Below are 13,436 nucleotides of genomic sequence, written 5' to 3' on the forward strand. Positions count from 1 at the left end.
CGAGCAAGGACCGATCACATAGGTTTCTGGCTTACCAATCATACCAAGTGCGCTGGCGCCTCTGGGCCACCTGGAGGGTCCCATGCACAGGTTGAGTGAGTTCCTCCAGCCGGTCCCAAAACTCATGCACATATGGAATGATGGGGGTCTCTTCCTGCTCCCCCTCTCGCTCCCAGTGCTCCCTGATAAGGTCTCGCACAGGCCATTGGTTTGGGGGTAATAGGAGGAGCTTAGCATCTGTTTAATTCTGCAAAACCTCCACATTTGGTGGGTCATCTCGGCAGTAAACTGGGAGCCCCAGTCTGAGAGGATCTCCCGGGGAAAATCCATCCAGGGGAAAACACGCATCAGGGCTTCGGCCACAGTCTCTGGCTGAATGTTGCTCAGGGCGACTGCCTCGGGGTACTGAGTCGCATAGTCCACAATGGTCAGAATATACTTCTAGGCTTAGCAAGGGGACCGATGATATCGACGGCTACTCTGCCGAAAGGGTCTCTGATGATGGGTAGGTGCTGGAGTGGAGCCTTGCACTGATTGCCCCCCTTCCCCACTTTCTGGCAGACAGCACAGGTCTGGCAGTAGTGCTCAGATCCTTCGATATGTCAGGCCAGAAGAAGCTTTGCATGACCCAATTCTGAGTACGACCCTTCCCCAAATGCCCTGCCAGGGGAATATCATGAGCTATCTTCAATAGCTCATGCCGATATTTCCTGGGGGCCACCAACTGCTTGGTGGTAGTAGGAGCTGTCCCTGACTTCCTCTTTTCCCCTAAGTGGTATATCAACCCCCTATCCCAGATAAATCATTCCCTGTCCTTCCCCACCTGACCAGTGGCTACCATATCCCTATAGGGCTGTAGGGTTGGGTCGGATACTACCTCCCTCCCAAACTCGGCAGGGGTATCCCAAAGAAAGGGGGTCAAGGTAAGAAGCATACCATGGGGCACCGGGGGGATGGAGCTAGCCCGAGGGACCTGTCTAAAGGGACCACTACAGGGTGTGGGGGCAGGGGGACTAGCCTAGGGGGCCTGCTTACAGAGGTGTCTGCAGGGAACGGGGTTATGGGAATGGGTATGTGTGCCTACCTGAGCCTCAGAGTGTGAGCCGTGCTGGGTGGTGCGAGCTTGCTGTCGGCTCATCACCAGATAGGACTCCGCGGGGGTCTGGGTTTGCACATAGGTGAAGTGGTCCAAGTCATTGCCGAGCAGCACTTCAGCAGGCAGTTAGTCCATGAGCCCGACTTCCACCTTCTGGTCTCCGGCGCCCCAGTCGAGGCGGATGTGAGCAGTGGGTAGATGGTAGATGGTTCCCCCGGCTTCACGGATCGCAACCGTTTCCCTGTTCTTCTCCAACTAATGAGCCGGTGGCTCCATAGTCTCGAAGCCCCTGGACGGTGTGCCCATTTAGCTGAACCGACTGCCTGTGCTGGGCTCGGTTGTCAGTGACGGCTTGGAGGAGATTCACTTCATGTATGATGGTCCAGGCTTCCTCGTGGTTGGTCGGAGGGTACATGGGGGCAGCCTGGTAACAGTGAGCAGCTGCTCTTGGGGCCGTGGAGACTACAGGGCGAACCCACTGAGGTTGGTCTCTGAGCTGGGGGCACTCACTTTTAAAGTGGCTGAGTTGCTGGCACTGACACCTGGAGCCAGCCTGCGGTGGTACCCTCATGTTTGGCCCCGGGCCCAGTGGATTTCTGGGTTGTGAGTAGGCCTGCCGGACATCTGAAGCTGGGCACAGAAGCGGGACGGTGATGTTGGCGGGCATCTAGGTACTCATCGGCCCATTGAGCTGCTTCGGTGAGAGTTTTGGGCTGCCAATCTCTCACCCATTCTTGCATCTCGGGACCATTGTAAAAGTGTTCTAGTAGGAACAGCTGGAGGATGGCCTCGGGGGAGTGCAGCCAATTTTGGGCTGCCCGGGTCATGCGGCAAGCCCATTCAGCATGGGAGTCTTGGCTCCCCATTTTGGACTCCCGAAATTTCCTGCGATACGCCTCCGGTGTTACAGCATATCAGGCCAGCAAGACCTTTTTCTTCACGTCATAATCTCTCAGTCCTTCTGCGGCTCTACAGGCATTGGCAGCCTTACTGGTTAGCTTCTCGGCGAGCAGGGGAACTGTCATGGCACAAGGGGCTATGATCGACACGGCCACACCTGCTCAGTGCGGCCGCGCCAATACTTCTAATAAAAGTAAGTCCCTAATTGGCGCGGCCGTACATGAGCAGGGCAGTCGCACCAAAAAGGGAAAAAAAAAAACTTAACTGTATCGCGGGGGAGTGCCGCCCGTTCCTCAATGAAGACGGGTCCCGGCTGGTGCGGCGTTCAAAGGGCCGCCGGCCGCTGCGGTCCTTTTATCTATGTTAAAGGGCACACTTCCCACAGTAAAGATGGGGCTGGCATGTGTGTGATGTCACGATATCGACGCATGTTTTGGGGTCAAAGACCATGTAATAACCAATCACAGCACTGAGAGGCATATTTAAACCTGTAATGCCTTTTCTCAGTGCCCTGTCGTGGTTTCCACTTGCTGGTTGTCAGAGAGTGCTTTCTTGGTATTGTACTTCTGGTTTTTGACTTTGGTTTATGTTTTTGACTTTCCCTACTTCTGGTATCCTGACCCTTGACTAGTTTATTCGTATTGTCTCGTTCTGTATCCCCGACCTTGGCATGTTTTTTTGACCATTCTCTTTTAGTTAAGTCCGGCCATTCTAAGATCTGGTGTACGTTGTTTGCGTTAATATAGTTTTGCGTGTTGGGTCCCATAGCAATCGTGACAGGAACCCAGGCGGGGGGGCAATAGGCATAGTCTTTCAAAATCTTGGAGGAATTCGTCAAACATTTCGAACGCCGTGTATGGCACCTTGGGCTTCTGTTCAGCAAAGGCTGCGCTTTCCGGGGTCCCCTCCACTGCCTGTCCCGGCTGGGCCAGGAGGTAGGTCTGTATCTCCAAGATGGTTCTTGCAAGGATCTCCTTGGATGGGCTTTCTCCGTTGTAAGCCAGGCAGCGGGCCATCTCCTTATCGAAGGCATCATTCTCAGCCACCTGTTGTGGTGCCGCGGCCCCGCCCCTTTGTAGGTCGTCCTCCATGAGGGTAGTAATCAAATCCACCATGAGTCTGGTACTGGTTGGTAGACCTCAGGCCATCAGTATCTCCTGTAGCGTTTGCCTCTTTAACTTAGTGTAGTCCATGGACTGGTTCAGCTACTGATCGTTGGTTCCTTTCAGCTGGGAAGTATGATCCTGTCGCTTGCCACCAGTTGTAGCGGACCTAAGGTAACCTGACAGGATACCTCCACTAATTCCCTTCCTTCAGCCGGTCAGGAACCATGTAAAAGACAAATAGATCCCCAGTAACTGGACGACACACAGTCCTGGAGGTAGATCACAATTTTATTGGCCACACACGGCTTTTATGCATAACCCCCTGCAAGGGGTTGATCACACAAAACATAGAAGGTCCCCTCCCAGGATCCTCCCTCTCCCTGGGTCCCTAGCGTGGGAAGGGATTCTGTTCCCTTTGTCCCCAAAGCCCGCCACTAAAGTCACAGGGTTTCCAACACCAACCGCCATGGGTCTTCTCCCCAAGATCTGCTAGATGTCGCCGGAAAAAAGGGACCATCAGACTCATGAGAGCCCACCAAACTCACCAGTGCCCCAAAGGTGCCCACACCAATCTCAAGAACCCTCGCCTCAGCCCCTCGACTGACTAATCTCCATTCGCTAGGTCCTGGGATGAAACCCAGACAAGGGAAAAGTCTCCTTTCAGGGTATAAATGCTCCCCCTGGCCACCGTTCATCAATACGAATAGTGGGCGCCCACTCATTAATTACTTCCCTTGCTGTTTCACACCTATGTGGCGAGTGCGAACATTCTGATTAATTGTTGTGAACGTTCTAATGGGGCACTAGGGAGGCCCTCGTTCGTGAGACAAACGAGGCGGGAAACAATCCATGAATGCTCCCCCTGGTGGCATTCGACTGTACGAATGGCGGCCACCCAGGGAAGCACTCATTAATTGTTTCCCTTTGCGGTTTACGGTTTGACACTTATGTTGCGAGGTGTGAACATTCTATCCTAACGTTCTAAATGAGGGATTAGGGTGGTCCCCGTTTAGGAGGTGAATGGATTCCCTCCGTGGAAGACCTCCCGAACGGGGAGCGGGCACAATAAACGAAAGAATGGGGAAAACACACAATGTAAAGACAGACAATTCACGGACAGGCAGTGGGTACGCCACAGAGTCCACCTCCATTGGTCTCTGGATTACCTTATCTAATAACCCTTTTACCTGACACCAAAGTCTGCTCACTTTGGGACATTCCCACCACAGGTGAGTGAGTCCACATCCTTCTCCAAAACAGATCACTGGGGGTTTTAGCCATTTTAAATCATTTGACAGGTGTAGTATACCATCTATGTAATATTTTCTTCGTAGGTTCCTGTAGAGACACAGAAGGGCAGCTGAGATCTCCCAAATACTGAAGGAGGAGCAAAACAGACCTGTTCTTGTGTGACCAAAATAAAGCTGTAAAGTATGACTTTGGGTTTTCTTTGAGAAGCTATTATAGATGTGCCCTAAACAGAAACTATTTTGGTTTTATGCATGCCAATCTTAGGTTTCCAAAGTTGGACTAGGTCATGAACTATGGAGATATATGAAGGAAGAGATGTTGGCTGATGTGAAAATGTCAAAACACGTTTATTTCTGTGAGATAGGAAGTGATGCAAAATTAGTTTGTTTCGACAGGTGTAACACAGGAGCATGTGATAAAAGCTTGAACGTGGTAGTAGCCAGCTTGACAACAAGATTTCCCCCAAACAAAACATTCAGCAAGTTGAGAACAATTTTGTTTATTTTTTTAATATTTATTTCTGTTTCATTTAAGTATAAATGAGCTTCACAGTTCTAAATATGCACTTATAGTAAAACCACTTGATCTGTCAAACATAGCTCATAAGGTATCTTTTGAATGTAAAATAAAAGTATGGTAAATGAATGTAAGATATGTATAACTTACTTTTCTTTCAACCAATTTCTGAAATCAAATTGAATTTAATTTCATTATAGTGATAAATATCAGAAGAAGAAGTGTTGGAAGTTGCAAAGTAAGGAATTGCTGTACTACCAAGAAAAAGTGACCTTAACATGGAATCTAAACACAATATATCAAAATTGAAGATCTTCTTTTTCATCATAATACAAATTCCTATATCATTTACCATGTTTTATTTATTTCAAAGTAAGATGAAAAATGGAACAGAGAATGAGCAATCAAACAAAATAGTAGATGTACAAGAAAAGCCATTTTGTGTAATTTTGCTTTGGATACGGCCATTCAACTACCAGTTTCCACTCAACAACTGTCCACAATCCTTTGATTCTTCTGACTGTTTTTTTACACTTGATCGCAATATGTTCTCATCAGCAAAAGCTGTTGTTATTGACCACAGGAACGTATGTGATTCCAAACAGCAACTGCCTCAGATACCAAGCTCACCGAATCAGTACTGGATTTGGTTTAACACAGAGTCCCCATCTCACAGTCCAAATTTAGCCTTTATGGATAATCTTATGAATCTTACTATGTCATATCGAGCCGACTCTGATATTTTTGCACCTTATGGTTGGCTGGAAATGCACAATGGAGAACAAAGCTTCACCATTCCTGAGAAGACCAAGTTGGTGGCCTGGGCAATCAGTAATTGGAATACATCGTCCAGAAGAGTGAAATACTATGAAGAGCTAAAAAATTATTTAAAGGTTGACCTCTTTGGAAAATTTTACAATTATATACCTTTAGCAAAGACTGAGAAATTAGCAACTCTATCCAAAGATTGTGAATTTTGTGGAGAGTATATAAGGCTGGTACAACCGGTGTAGTTTCCAACAGAAATGTAAACAATTCCTTATCAATAATAAGGTTATCCAAAGCCTGTTTTAGAAAAATTTCAATTTTACATTGAAAACTCAAGGTAGGATCACCAGATAGGCATTTATATGTTTTGGTGTCCCCCAGTTGTCTAAGAATTTCATTTATGTAATCTTCTGTATTTTGTACCACTATAGTGCCCCCCTTATCCGCAGGCTTAATTGTAATCGCCTTATTCTCACTAAGAGTTTCTAAAGCCAATTTCTCTTTCTTAGAGAGATTACACGGGCCTCGGCAGTACTTACGTATCGGTTTGGAAGAAATTGTAGCATTCAAATCTTTCTGTATCTTTGATTAGACCACCTGGTAGACCTTTAGTAGCAGGGATTGGTTCTCTCCTTTCTCCTTTAGCTAAATTCCTTGATAACATTCTGAGGCCCTTTTTGGTTTACATTAAGTCTAATGTGAGAGACACCGCTGAGGTGCTATTGAAACTTAAGGAAATATCACTCAAAGAGATATCACCTAAGGAAAACTTGGCTCTTGTCACATTGGATGTGACAAGCCTATATACCTCTATTGAGCATGATGCTGGCCTGGCGGCTACTTGGGTTTTAATGGTGATGTCTTGAATTTTCTTATGGTACTTTTGGAGATTGTTATGAAATAGAACTATTCTTTGTTTCAAAATGAATTCTTCTTGCAGTTAAAGGGTACTTCGATGGGCTCCAATGTGGCACCCACATACGCTAGCATTTTCATGTCAGAAATGGAAGAGAAACTTATTTATCCTCACGTGTTATTTCAACAATTCGCCACTAGGTGGTGGCGTTATATTGATGACGTGCTGCTGTTGTGGGTTGGCATATTGGAGTACCTTAAAGAATTTTACGGTTTCTTGAACACATGTTCTGAAGACATTAAATTTACAATGACTTATTATATGGTTGAGATACCATTCCTAGACATTTTGATTAAAAAACATGAAGATAGGCTTGTGACTGATTAATATAGGAAGACGATGGACAAAAATAAAATTCTTCATTTTTCTAGTGCTCATCCTCCAGCTATCTTTAAAGCCCTCCCCAAGAGTCAATACACACGTGTTCGGAGACTTGTATCTGATGATGATCTTGTGGAGAGGCGTTTGGATGAGATGACCACTAGATTTACGGAAAGGGGTTATCCCTTGTCATTGTTGAATGATCAACTTAATCAGATCAAGGATCAGGATAGAGAGCATTTTCTTCACTCTCATAAACATCAACGAAATGACAATAGGCTAAAATTTGTGTAGAATTTGGAAGGTATTCAGATGAGTTGCGGAGGATTGTATACAGACATTGGCATGCTCTTTCTCAATGTCACCCCAATATACAGGGAGTGCAGAATTATTAGGCAAATGAGTATTTTGACCACATCATCCTCTTTATGCATGTTGTCTTACTCCAAGCTGTATAGGCTCGAAAGCCTACTACCAATTAAGCATATTAGGTGATGTGCATCTCTGTAATGAGAAGGGGTGTGGTCTAATGACATCAACACCCTATATCAGGTGTGCATAATTATTAGGCAACTTCCTTTCCTTTGGCAAAATGGGTCAAAAGAAGGACTTGACAGGCTCAGAAAAGTCAAAAATAGTGAGATATCTTGCAAAGGGATGCAGCACTCTTAAAATTGCAAAGCTTCTGAAGCGTGATCATCGAACAATCAAGCGTTTCATTCAAAATAGTCAACAGGGTCGCAAGAAGCGTGTGGAAAAACCAAGGTGCAAAATAACTGCCCATGAACTGAGAAAAGTCAAGCGTGCAGCTGCCAAGATGCCACTTGCCACCAGTTTGGCCATATTTCAGAGCTGCAACATCACTGGAGTGCCCAAAAGCACAAGGTGTGCAATACTCAGAGACATGGCCAAGGTAAGAAAGGCTGAAAGACGACCACCACTGAACAAGACACACAAGCTGAAACGTCAAGACTGGGCCAAGAAATATCTCAAGACTGATTTTTCTAAGGTTTTATGGACTGATGAAATGAGAGTGAGTCTTGATGGGCCAGATGGATGGGCCCGTGGCTGGATTGGTAAAGGGCAGAGAGCTCCAGTCCGACTCAGACGCCAGCAAGGTGGAGGTGGAGTACTGGTTTGGGCTGGTATCATCAAAGATGAGCTTGTGGGGCCTTTTCGGGTTGAGGATGGAGTCAAGCTCAACTCCCAGTCCTACTGCCAGTTTCTGGAAGACACCTTCTTCAAGCAGGGGTACAGGAAGAAGTCTGCATCCTTCAAGAAAAACATGATTTTCATGCAGGACAATGCTCCATCACACGCGTCCAAGTACTCCACAGCGTGGCTGGCAAGAAAGGGTATAAAAGAAGAAAACCTAATGACATGGCCTCCTTGTTCACCTGATCTGAACCCCATTGAGAACCTGTGGTCCATCATCAAATGTGAGATTTACAAGGAGGGAAAACAGTACACCTCTCTGAACAGTGTCTGGGAGGCTGTGGTTGCTTCTGCACGCAATGTTGATGGTGAACAGATCAAAACACTGACAGAATCCATGGATGGCAGGCTTTTGAGTGTCCTTGCAAAGAAAGGTGGCTATATTGGTCACTGATTTGTTTTTGTTTTGTTTTTGAATGTCAGAAATGTATATTTGTGAATGTTGAGATGTTATATTGGTTTCACTGCTAAAAATAAATAATTGAAATGGGTATATATTTGTTTTTTGTTAAGTTGCCTAATAATTATGCACAGTAATAGTCACCTGCACACACAGATATCCCCCTAAAATAGCTAAAACTAAAAACAAACTAAAAACTACTTCCAAAAATATTCAGCTTTGATATTAATGAGTTTTTTGGGTTCATTGAGAACATGGTTGTTGTTCAATAATAAAATTAATCCTCAAAAATACAACTTGCCTAATAATTCTGCACTCCCTGTAGTGGAATTCTCCCAAAGGCCTATGTTTGCCTACAAAAGAGGCACCTCGCTGAAGGACAAGTTAGTTAAAACTTTGGTCCCTCAGTCAAGTAACGCTTCAAGTGTTGTTAAACAAGGACATTTTCCTTGTTATAATTGTGTCTCCTGTCATTCTATGATCCGGGGGGATGTTATTTATCACCCATATAGTGGCAAAAAGTACTTGATTAAAAAACATTTGACTTGCAACTCTGACTTCGTTGTTTATACATTGAAATGCCCGTGTGGCCTTTTATATGTTGGACAGACTAGTCAGAAATTTAAGATGAGATTCTCTAAACATAAGTCGACGATTCGGACTGGACTGACTGACTTGCCTATACCTTCACATTTTGCAGAGGCTAGACATGGGGTCTCTCAACTTAGATTCCAGATCTTGGAACAAATGATAGAATTACCCAGGAGGGGAGACAGGAATAGGAGACTTTTACTACGTGAGGCATTTTGGATACGGGAACTTGACACATTACATCCAAGGGGCTTGAATTATGAATATGATTTATCTATGCTCATTTAAGGAAGGATTGGTTGATTTTATTGTTTTTAATTAAATTTTCTTGTTTTACAGGATGTTTTAGACTTCTGGTGCTGGCTCTTTTTTGACACCCTTTTTTTCTCTCTGTTACATGACATGATACCTTGGACTTCTCGGGGACTACTAAAATTTGGACACAAGTTGTTCTCTTTTCATGGCACTATATGTCTATAAGTAATTAACACTTCTAAGTATTTAAGCATGGTGTTATTATGCTTTAGTGTTACACACACTGTTTAAGTGTTATACACATTGATCACTATGTTTCTTGTAAGTAAAATAATTTTTGATTTAATTTTTGATATTTCTTGATTTGTAGCATTTGCACTTTATCACTATAGTTCACGCTATATTCAACAGATAATATATTAGTGATTTCTTACTTTAGTGATTTCTTATTTTTTAGCACTTTGTAATTGAGAGCCATATATTTGCACAGTAGATATCTCCGTTGTCCCGGTTTTCCTCATAGTCAATAGTGTAATATGCATCTTATGCATGTAAAGACTATCCCTTTTTTTCTTCTTCACTTTTTGTTTATGTATTATGCTAGGATCAATGCTGGGTTGTTTAGTTTATAATAATAAAATACGTACAATGTCATAGGTGAATCACACTTCAACATCTAAAAGGAATGTACAAAAAACAACATAGTGTAATATAGTATGTACAATGTATAAATAGGAGTAGGAGTCTGGTACTCACAAGCCTAGAGCCAAATCACAGCATATGGCTCTCATGGATAGTGCCTTGGGACTCTTTATACAGGGTGTCCCTCTCCTGTTGCTGGACAGCCTTCTGATTCTTCCGGTCTGGGAATAATCTGGATTCCACACTTCAAATGGTGTCTTTACGAAAAAGTCAATTTATTGCTCCACAATGTGGAGTAAAAAGTAATAAAATACAAAGAAAATAGTGCAAATAAAATATCAGCAATATAAAAACAACTTATAATCAGTCTTGCCTCTGGCAATAAAAGTCCAATAGTCCGAAACGCGTTTCGCCCCGTACCAGGGGCTTTTTCAATCGGTGTGTGTGAGTCTTCTCTCTCTTGGCGCCTTCTTACCTTCCTCGTTCGTTTTACTTCCGGGTTTCAATCAACTTGCGTTTGGAACGCAACGTGCGTTCCACAGCCGACGGCATGTTTACTACTTCCGGGTAGTCGTAGTCTCCGTCGGCTGACATCACTGGAACGCATGTCGATTCGATCATGCGTTCCACCGTAACATAAACAAATGGTAACATATTCATTATTTTCGGTTTTCACACAAGTAATATCAGGCTAATTGCTATAGGTTCCCTTATCATAAAGAAAACATTAGATGTTCTTTTCCCCTGTGTAGCAATAAAGTAATAGACTTTTACTGCTTCCTTTTCTCTTTGCTCTTTTTTATTTAGTTTTTAGAAAATCATTCTTAGCCAGGTAATGTAATGAGGGGAAAAGGACATCCATTAAGACTTTAAGTATAAAGTGCTTAGTGTGCAGAAGAGTGTGGATAATATTTCAAAAACATATGAGCAGTAAAAAATATCTATATACTGACTATTACAAATGGCTTCTCAGAGAAAACACTAACACTTTCTTCTTATTTTAAAAGCTATTAAATGGACCACCTATTAAAATAATAAAATTAATATTAAAAAAGTGACAAATCTCGAAGTCTGAATTAAGTCCATGAGGTATAAGCGTGTTAAAATTGTAAATAAATTTCATTTCTTCTGTGCCAATTTTTTTATTAAAATCCCCTCCCCTCCAATCTTTCTTAACAAGTTTAAGTGGGCAAAAGAATACGTTTTCGGCATCCTTGTTATGGTAAATTCTAAAATGGTTTGATACGCTATGGGTTTCTAAGCCCTTTTTAATATTGCGTACATGCTCAGAGATTCTTATATGCAGGCATCTAGTGGTTCTCTCTATATATAGTAGGTTGCAAGGACATTTTAGTACGTATATAACTCCTTTCGAAAAACACGTTAATTGCTCTTTAATCGTAAATTCCCTATTAATAAAATCTTTGATATTGGTTAGGTGCCTTTTTTTGCTTTTGGTAGTTCTACACGCTAAGCAGGTCCCACAACCGAAAAATCCTTTATTTTGGTTTTAAAAGTGTTCTATTTATGTGGGGCCTTCACTGCTTTTAACTAGAGTTTTTTTTTTAAATAGTAGCGCCTCTATAAATAATACGTGGTTGGGTTGGCAGTATATGTTTTAAGACAGGATCTTCCTGTAGAATGTACCAGTATTTTTTAATGGCCTTATTAACTTTTTTATTATTACCGTTAAAATTACAAATGAAGGGAATTTCTTGGGAATACTTTGATTGTGTGTTTTGGGGTTTATAGGTTAATAGTTCTTTACTCGATGTTTCTTTTACTTCTATCATCGCCTTCTCTAGTTCGGTTTCTTCGTATCCTTTTTCTTTAAATTGTTCTTTTATCCTTCCTGCCTGCATCATATAATCCTCATCATTGGTACAATTCCGCCTTATCCTTAAAAATTGGCCCTTTGGTGCATTGTTGAGCCATGGTCTATAATGGCAGCTGGATTTCTCAATGTATCCGTTGGCATCAACTGCCTTAAAAAAATTCTTTGTTTTGATTTGTTCGTTCTGTATAAAAATATGGAGGTCTAAAAATTGGATTTCCTTCTGGCTTTGAGACGTCGTCAGTATAATCCCCCAATCGTTGTCATTTAAAAAGTATTTAAACATTTCTAAAAGGTCTGGGGCTCCGTCCCAAATTTAAAAAAAATGTCGTCTATGTATCGGCGGTAGGACACCAAATTCGACACCCAGGGGTGGACTGAATAGATGTAATGTTCCTCCCAATACGCCATAAAAAGATTTGCGTAACTGGGTGCGAATTTGGTGCCCATCGTCGTACCTCTGATCTGCAAATAAAACGTATCATGATACCAAAAAAAATTATTCGTTAAAATTAGGTGGATTCCTTCTAAAATGAACTCTAATTGTTCATCTTTAAAATCTGCCTGAGATAAAAAATATTTCACTGCTTTTATCCCTATCTCATGTGGGATAATGCTGTACAGAGAAGTAACGTCACTTGTAACTAAGTGGTAGTCTTTCTTCAATTGAATAGAGTCTAATACTTGTAAGATATGTATCGTATCCTTGAGGGTTTTAGTGACTATAGGTTGTAGTAATATATCAATATACTCAGAAATTCTAGAGGAAATGGAGTCAATTCCCGATATAATTGGGCGACCTGGTGGGTTAAGTGCATTTTTATGTATTTTAGGTAAATAATAAAAAACTGGTATCTTGGGATGTGTCATCTGTAGATATTTACCTTCTTTCTCTGTAAGGATTCCCGTTTCTAATCCTTTGATAAATTCACCAAAGAGTTCTTTTACTCTATTAGTGGGGTTAGAGTTAAGTTTTTGATATGTGTTCGTGTCTGAGAGAATTCTTTCTGATTCTTCCATATATTTTGACTTGGGTAGTATCACTATCCCCCAATTTTAACACGCTTATACCTCATGGACTAAATTCAGACTTCGAGATTTGTCACTTTTTTAATATTCATTTTATTATTTTAATAGGTGGTCCATTTAATAGCTTTTAAAATAAGAAGAAAGTGTTAGTGTTTTCTCTGAGAAGCCATTTGTAATAGTCAGTATATAGATATTTTTTACTGCTCATATGTTTTTGAAATATTATCCACACTCTTCTGCACACTAAGCACTTTATACTTAAAGTCTTAATGGATGTCCTTTTCCCCTCATTACATTACCTGGCTAAGAATGATTTTTTAAAAACTAAATAAAAAAGAGCAAAGAGAAAAGGAAGCAGTAAAAGTCGATTACTTTATTGCTACACAGGGGAAAAGAACATCTAATGTTTTCTTTATGATAAGGGAACCTATAGCAATTAGCCTGATATTACTTGTGTGAAAACCGAAAATAATGAATATGTTACCATTTGTTTATGTTACGGTGGAACGCATGATCGAATCGACATGCGTTCCAGTGACGTCAGCCGACGGAGACTACGACTACCCGGAAGTAGTAAACATGCCGTCGGCTGTGGA

The 13,436-nt window shown here is 42.1% G+C and overlaps 1 protein-coding gene across 1 annotated transcript; it reads left to right on the forward strand.

Annotated features, from left to right (window-relative positions):
- Positions 1-5,147: 5,147 nt before the first annotated feature.
- LOC134578512 (4-galactosyl-N-acetylglucosaminide 3-alpha-L-fucosyltransferase FUT6-like) lies at positions 5,148-5,882 on the forward strand. The gene has a single exon (XM_063437498.1). The coding sequence runs from the start codon at positions 5,148-5,150 to the stop codon at positions 5,880-5,882; it is 735 nt and encodes a 244-aa protein (XP_063293568.1).
- Positions 5,883-13,436: the final 7,554 nt, after the last annotated feature.

Source organism: Pelobates fuscus, chromosome 12 (assembly GCF_036172605.1).
Source record: "Pelobates fuscus isolate aPelFus1 chromosome 12, aPelFus1.pri, whole genome shotgun sequence".
In the NCBI taxonomy this organism is placed as follows: Eukaryota; Metazoa; Chordata; class Amphibia; order Anura; family Pelobatidae; genus Pelobates; species Pelobates fuscus.